Below are 8,004 nucleotides of genomic sequence, written 5' to 3'. Positions count from 1 at the left end.
ATAGAGAGAGATAGAGAGAGATAGAGAGAGATAGAGAGAGATAGAGAGAGATAGAGAGAGATAGAGAGAGATAGAGAGAGATAGAGAGAGATACACACACACACACAAAAAAAAAAAGCAGGTTCATACTATATTGTAATCAATACCATTAAGTATGGTCATGAAAGTGCAGCTTTAAGGAAGAGAGAAAAAAAGAAAAGACTTCATGCTTTAATAATTTTTGTAAATACTATAAGTAAAAAGTACTATATTAAACTGCAAAGGTGCATTAAACATGACAATTTAGTATTTATCAAAGCTGGAAGATTCACATCCAATATACTTAGAAGTTAAGGAATTAGTGATATAGTGGTAGCATACTACTGAAGTTAGAAATAATGAACCACTCCATAATATCCATTTAAATTATATATTTTGCTGGAGAGATAAGGATATCACAATGAAATTGCTCTCAGAGAGTTGCGTTTATGATCATTTGGTAAGTAGCACAACACCATAACCTCACAGTAATTGTACTCCCACAGATTTAGTATTTCAGAAATTTCGCAATTTATAAAATATTCTAATTGATCTAATGGGTTGTCCTAACTATGGTCTTTAAAACATTTTTCTTTGATGAGAGTAACTGCACACTTATTTTGAAGGGTGCTTACTAAACATTGATGAGTTGTATAAAGTAAAAGAAAGATAAGAAGAAATCGAAATTGTTGTTTTGGTAAATATAATTTTGCAAAACATTTACTTATGCAGGATTTTTTTTGTTTTTTTTTTGTGAAAACTATCCCTTTTTCGAGATCAGTGAAGATTTTCACTGGAAAAAGTATATACGCATTTGCATCGGGACATTATTCGCATCGAAGGTCGGTGATTGTCGTGCGCTGAGGATGGGTAAATACCCAGAAACTCGAGTCCGTACGTATCGCAGATCATGATGGGAAGGATGACTTCCCTTTGCAAATGCAGACAGGACACAGATGTGTGTCAATAGCCAGCTGGAGGAGATGTTCTCCTGGTGCTAAAAGCAACAGTAACATCCACCCTTAGGGGTCAGCCACATTTAAGTGGCAAATATACTTCACCTTGTCGTGCAGTTACTGTTAATACCTTGTTCAGAGATTTAACATTGCTTATCATATTTTATTAATGTAGATAGAAACAAAAATTGAGTCTAAGATCTAGTGATTTTGTGTCAAATTTAATTCAATAATAATTCATTTCATTGAACAAGGTCTTTTAATTCTAACTAAAGCAGAGCATCATGACTATGACAAAGATACTATTTTAAGAAAATGGATAAGGGAATGTATTGAAATCAAATAAAAATGACTGCTATCTTAACTATCAAAGGAGATTTTGAATTTACTTCATTCCTTGTAAAAGGACTATTTCTTTTATGAATGGAAAAATCTCCTTTAATCCTTGATAGGCTGTTTGTTTTATCACTGATATCCTGTATCATGTACAATTCAAAGTCCACCCTCTCTAAAGTATTATTTACAAGGAAGGTTTAAAAAAAATGGTATGTAAACCTGATAAGTGGTAAAAAATAAATTGTGTGCTTATAAACCTTTGTATTAAATAAAAATGTTATACAGCAAAAAGGGAAATGAAATCATACATACATCACACGTTATGAAATGCAACACTTAACAGAAAAGACTTACATGCTAAAACATGCTTTGAAAATTGAAAAAAAAATGGAAATAAACAAAACATCAAACAAAGTTCTTATTTAGCTGATGTAACTAACCTTTGCTATACAAAACAGGAATGTTGTCTGTTGTTAATTTAGAGTTACTTTTGATTCCTATCAGTAAAGGACTTCCACGTCTGTAAATAATGTGACAAAATAACAAGATAATATTTGTGTTTGATAAGTCAAACCAACATATGAGCAATTAATATGAACAAATATTTAGATCACAAAGGAAAATATTAGTCCTTTTTATTGCTTGATTGATTACAAATGTAAATGTGGAAAACAAAATAGTAATCAAGTGAATTAAGTATGTTGTGTTGTGAAATAAAGTAGAGACAAGTGTTTAGGTTTATGTTCCTCAGTGAAGGACACCATCTGGAATGTTAATCAACAATACACATCACTTCAATTTTTATTTCCAGTCTGATTTTTACTGGCATATCATCACAAAAGAACTAAGAAAAAAAACCTTTGGTAACTTTTTCTTTTTTAATTATCATCATTATAATTATTGTTATATAATTTGTTGGTCAAGCAATCTATTTCTCTTGCTTTATGAGAAGAAGACTGGATGTAGGATCTGTAGACTAGTAAAATACTTAACATCTTTACACTCAAAGTTTACCACAGTTGTTTTTCTTAACTTTGTTGCTAACATATTTTCTAGCAAACAAGTTCACTTAGTATATAGTATAAAAATGTAGAGTAAACATTTAAACATCGGCACCATCTTTCCAAATTCTGATGCATTTTATATGGAATTTTTGGTCTTCCAAAGTCATCTTGGTGGAGAGGTTAACCTACCTTCTTTGGCTGTAAAGTTATATCTGAAAAATTCAACTTGCATGCTGGAAAACAAGGTGAAGTAGTATACCACAGACAATACAAACTCAGAGTTGATATGAATGCCTAACACTTTATCTACTCTAACACTGAAATACATCCTCAATCCATATTTAAACTCACAGTACATTTTCAACTCAGTATAGCAATTATAATGCTTACACTGTATAGCAACAATGTGCACCCTTACCAGGTGGTGCTATTAAGTTAGACATGGCCTGGGCCTATACTGGTTGAAACTTAAGTTATCTAAGTTATAGGTAGCCTGGATCATAGAGATAGTTATACAGTTTATTCCTAGGAATAATGTAGTGTTTCTAAGGAGAAATGAACTATCAACTCTTTCTGCTAATAGTATGTAGTTACACAATTCACACAACCAATTATCTCAATGTTTAATCATCAATTAATATGCACAATAATTTCTTTTGTATGTAAACATCTGAAAACAAGAACTTACCGTGTTACGACACATTCTCCTGGATAGTTTGTGCTCATAAAAGCCAAAGCATAGGCTCCCTCCTGCAGAAAAAATAAATTTATTTTATTACTATCATCATTATTTACTGTCCACTTTTCCATGCTTGCATGGGTCAGGTAGAATTTGTTGGGTCTGATTTTCTATGGCTATGTTAAATTATTATTTTAATGAACAAAGTTTGAAAATACAAAAAATTATTTTTGTTTTTAAATTATAAACAAAAACGATGAAATTAAAAAAAAAAAAAGTTCTGTAAACTCACGAGTTGTTGACAAGTCATTTCAATCAATTCCCTAAATGTAAGCTTGTTTTCCTTGTGTTTGTCATAGAGATGTTTGACAAGCTTAGCAATGGTTTCAGTATCAGTTTCGGATTCAAAATCAAAACCTTTACTTTCCTATGGAAAAAAGGGGGGGAAAAAAAAAGGAAAGTATGAATGTAAATAACACAATTCTTATCTGATCATACTATTTTTATTCTAGGGTTTAAGATTTAATTATTTCACTACCATAGCATTTGGTAAAATAAAGCAATTATTTCAATTTACTTTGAAAATAATGAACAAAAATAATGAAATAAAAACAAAAAGATGTATTTGGAACATAAACCAACATGAAATTTGTAACATACAACTTTGGTATTAAAAGGATGAAAATATGTGATCTTATTTTTTAAAAGACAGAGTTTATTATCATTTTTCCATCATTGTTATCGTTATTATTATTGTTAAATCTAGCAAGTGACTAAATAGGGACAAGTGGTTTTATTTTTGGATAAAAAAATAAAAAAATTGAAATATAGTGAATAGTAATAATTTGGGGACAGGAGGAGCAAGCCCCCACATTAGGTGTGAGTAAAGAGCACCAAAACAAAATATGGAGCTCATACTAAGCCTATAAGAGATGGATGAGGATTTCAGCTCGTATATCACTCGGGGACAAGCCAGACATAGGTCTGTAACTATCTGCTGGGGCCACTCACTGCATGTAAAAAAAAAAGAAAAGAAAAAAACCTAGCTGCTAGAAATATTGACAGATCCATTCTGCTTGGAGCCTAAAAAACAGGTTCCATGTTTTGCACTGTCACAATCTGTGTTGGAGGCCTTGAGTACATATTACTTGAATACTATCTACCGCTTCTCCCAATATCAGTGACTAAAACTCTACACATGTATTATGGTTATATAACTGAGGCAAGAGACTTGTGATAATTAGTATTAATCATCATCTTCATCTTTTAATATCCATCTTCTATGCTGAGTTGGGTGGCTTGATTGGATTTGATGGGTGAGGACTGTAATCACACTTCAGTGTCCACTTTGGTATAATTTCTACAGTTGAATGCCCATTCTAATGCCAATCAATTACCAAGGTGTACTGGGTGTTTTTCTGTAGCATCAGCACCACTGAGGTCATCAAGTAGCTCACAAGACTTTTGATTGAGTGTGGCTAGTGAAGGAGGTGGTTGTGTGCTAGGTGGTGGGAAATTAAAGGACGAAAGAAGCTGGAGCAGGTTTCTTGCTGTAGAAAAGGTGGGAATAATTGAGACGGGAGTTACCTTTCTGTGTTGGTTCTCAACATATCTGAATCACTAGTATACATTTCCAGTAAGATGCTTAAGATATTTGGTTTACAATGGCCCTCATCTTACAGTGAAATTGTGTGTGATACATTCAGTATTTTATATAAGGAGACAATGTATTTAGTAGAGAGGAAAAAAGAGTTCAGGACCTGAACATGACTGAAAAATATGAATATTCACATGAAGGCTTTTAAAATAGTGTACATGTGTGTGTGTGCCCGGTTGGGGAATAAGTTACTCATCCATTATGTCTTTTGAATTTTTTTCTATGTTGTTGTTTAGCCCCAGGTCACTATAAGCCACACAAGCTTGTGATTGAAAGCATTCCAGTATCACCAACCAGTCTTTTCGTTTTCTGTGTTTGGAGGACTACATTATCTAATATGTCCCAAAATTAAAAAAACAAAAAACAAAATGATGTAATGAGGAGGAAGCAGTATCTGTTATTTCTATTAGACTGAGCACCAGGCAGAGACTGCATCGTAAGTAATAATTTACATACTTTAGCATGATAGTTATAGAATTAACTAAACAGAGCCATGTTGAAAAAGTATCATATAAGTGTTTTTAATATAGGTACAAGGCTAAAAATTTGGGTAAGAAGTTAGTTTAATATACTGATTTCAAATTTTGGCAAAAGGCTAGCAATTACAGGGAAGGAGGTAAGTTGATTACATTGACCCCGGTACTCAACCGGTACTTATTTTATTGACTCTGAAAGGATGAAAGGCAAAGCCGACATTGGTGGAATATCAAGAGACAGATGAAATGCTGCCAAGTATTTTGTCCAGTGTGCTAATAATTCTTTCACCTGACTGCCTTAGGTTAGTTTAATGTATTAACTCTAGGGATTGGCAGTGGAGGCGCAATGGCCCAGTGGTTAGGGCAGCGGACTCGCGGTCATAGGATCGCGGTTTCGATTCCCAGACCGGGTGTTGTGAGTGTTTATTGAGCGAAAACACCTAAAAGCTCCATGAGGCTCCAGCAGGGGATGGTGGCGAACCCTGCTGTACTCTTTCGCCACAACTTTCTCTCACTCTTACTTCCTGTTTCTGTTGTGCCTGTAATTCAAAGGGTCAGCCTTGTCACACTGTGTCACGCTGAATATCCCCGAGAACTACGTTAAGGGTACACGTGTCTGTGGAGTGCTCAGCTACTTGCACGTTAGTTTCATGAGTAGGCTGTTCCATTGATCGGATCAACTGGAACCCTCGACGTTGTAAGCGACGGAGTGCCAACAACAACAGTGATTGGCAAGTAACTTATTTTATCAATCCTGAAATGATGAAAGGCAAGTTAACAGAAGGCTCAGTAGATAGTGCTTCTAGTGTTGATGCAGTTAAGTGGGCTGAAACAGTAAAAGTTCTCTATTCAAAAACCAAACCATTAACCAACAACTGAATTGGTCAGTTGTGCTTGATAGAATTTCAGTAAATATTAAAGCACATATGTACCACAGAGGATTAAAAACTAAATAGAGATATAGAAACTTACCAAAAAGGATTTTAAATCTTTGTAGTTTGTGATAATTCCATTATGGACACAAATGAATTCTAGGAAAAACAAAATGAGAATAAATGAAGTTAGTAAGTTAAACAAAAGTTTAGATCTCTCAAAAACAAACAAAAATAGTTTTGGAAAATTTAGTAACTTACCATTATTCAGCCCAGATCTCTGAGGATGGCTGTTTGTGGAATTTGGCTCGCCATGTGTTGCCCAACGTGTATGAGAAATACCAATATGACAGGTAGACACTGCATCAAAATCTACAGGTGTGGAATCTGAAAAAAGAAATGATTATATATCCACTCAGATTTATATACATATATGTCATCATCATCATCATTTTAATGTCCACTTTTCCATGACAGGAAGGGTCAGACAGATGCAGATTTTACCACAGTCAGATTCTCTTCCCATAAAGAACCTTTTCTAAGGAAAATAATATTTCTCCATGGCCAGACATGTTTTCATGGAAGATTGAATACAAAGGGCACTATCTGTATGACAGTGACACTTATTTACAACTATCATATGACATCAATACAAGAAGACATTAACACACAAGCAGGTTTCTTCCAGTTTCTGTCTACCAAATCCACTTACAAGGATTTATTTAGCCTAAGGCTTTAGTAGAACACACTTAGCCAAGGTACCACACAGTGGGACTGAACCTGAAACCTGAAACTATGTGGCTGGTAAGTGAATTTCTCTTCCACACTCATGCCTGTGCCTAAAGATAAAATAGTGATGATGAAGTGTTAGAGTAGATCCTCAAATGTAAGAAGTGAGTAGGGACAGTAGAACAGGGAATGTGTATGGGTAAAGGTTGCAAGAATGTAAAGGATGAGTGAGAGAAGATTAGAGAAGGAGAATGGGTGAAGCAGTGAATATAAGGAATGAAGAACAAAAACTGAGGGATGATAAATTTATGTTGTAGAGAAGGTAGGGAAGAATAGGTAATGACTGTAGAGGTTGGGTATGGTGGAGGGGTGGATGTAGTGAATGGTAGTGAATGGTGGACAAGGAGTGGGTGTGATCAACGAGGGGAGCAAAGATGACTGACAGTTCAGAAAGGGGTGGAGAGCAGCAGAATAGTAATAATGATGCAGTAAACAGGGAAAGGATGAAAGAAGAAGAAGCAGATGTAGTGCAGGAGATGTGTAAGAGATGCATGGGGATGGAGAAAGTGAGATGTGGTGGTATGGAGGGGTGGTCAATGTAAAATGTGGATGAAGTGGGGACAGTATTAAGAATGAAGGATGGTTATCAACTGAAATGGACCCAGGAACTGAGAAGTATAAGTGGTATCAGAGAATAAAAGATGATAAAATATGCAACTCTGTACATAATTACAGTAGTTAGACAAGTGATGGGGGGGGGGGGGTATGAATGATACAGAACTGATGAGTAGCAGGGATAGTTTAAAATACAAAGATTGAGAGACAGAAACACACATATCTATTTATCTATGTGTGTGTGTGTGTGTATATGTGTATCACACACACATTCATCCAGCACAATTTCAACTTTAAATACATGACAAATAACCAGTATTAATAACTCTGTGGGTCTTTCCATTCATGAATTGTAATTATATCCTTAGTTATTAAAACTAGCTGATGAGTTGACAATAAGTTTTGATTATGGATTAACTCTCACAAGGACAGGAAAGACAGAAAAAGAAACATTGTTTCTGTAGTCACCCATAATTCCCCAAAACATATTTGGCCAAATGATACCTTCCAATATATGAATCATCAAATCTAAGAAAAATAATCACAAATTATTAACAGCTGAAGACAATGGCTAATTCTTAGAAGACTACAAAGTGAAATTCACATTGGAAAAAATAAGGCTGGTAACCAAAAGTGAATTGCAAAACAAAAAAAAAAAAAAA

The 8,004-nt window shown here is 34.4% G+C and overlaps 1 protein-coding gene across 2 annotated transcripts in view; it reads right to left on the bottom strand.

Annotated features, from left to right (window-relative positions):
* LOC106875022 (glutamine--fructose-6-phosphate aminotransferase [isomerizing] 2) overlaps positions 1-8,004 on the bottom strand; it is a 67,269-nt gene that overhangs the window by 38,937 nt on the left and 20,328 nt on the right. For both annotated transcript variants that reach the window (XM_014922975.2, XM_014922974.2), the window contains exons 4-8: positions 6,260-6,385; positions 6,099-6,157; positions 3,286-3,420; positions 3,003-3,064; positions 1,751-1,830 (exon numbers count right to left, since the gene is read on the bottom strand). In XM_014922975.2, coding sequence (XP_014778461.1) covers positions 1,751-1,830; positions 3,003-3,064; positions 3,286-3,420; positions 6,099-6,157; positions 6,260-6,385 — 462 coding nt within the window. The remainder of the gene's footprint in view (positions 1-1,750; positions 1,831-3,002; positions 3,065-3,285; positions 3,421-6,098; positions 6,158-6,259; positions 6,386-8,004) is intronic.

Source organism: Octopus bimaculoides, chromosome 7 (genome assembly GCF_001194135.2).
Source record: "Octopus bimaculoides isolate UCB-OBI-ISO-001 chromosome 7, ASM119413v2, whole genome shotgun sequence".
NCBI classification, from domain to species: Eukaryota; Metazoa; Mollusca; class Cephalopoda; order Octopoda; family Octopodidae; genus Octopus; species Octopus bimaculoides.
The sequence above is the reverse complement of the archived record's forward strand: the minus strand, read 5'-3'. Positions and strand labels throughout refer to the sequence as shown.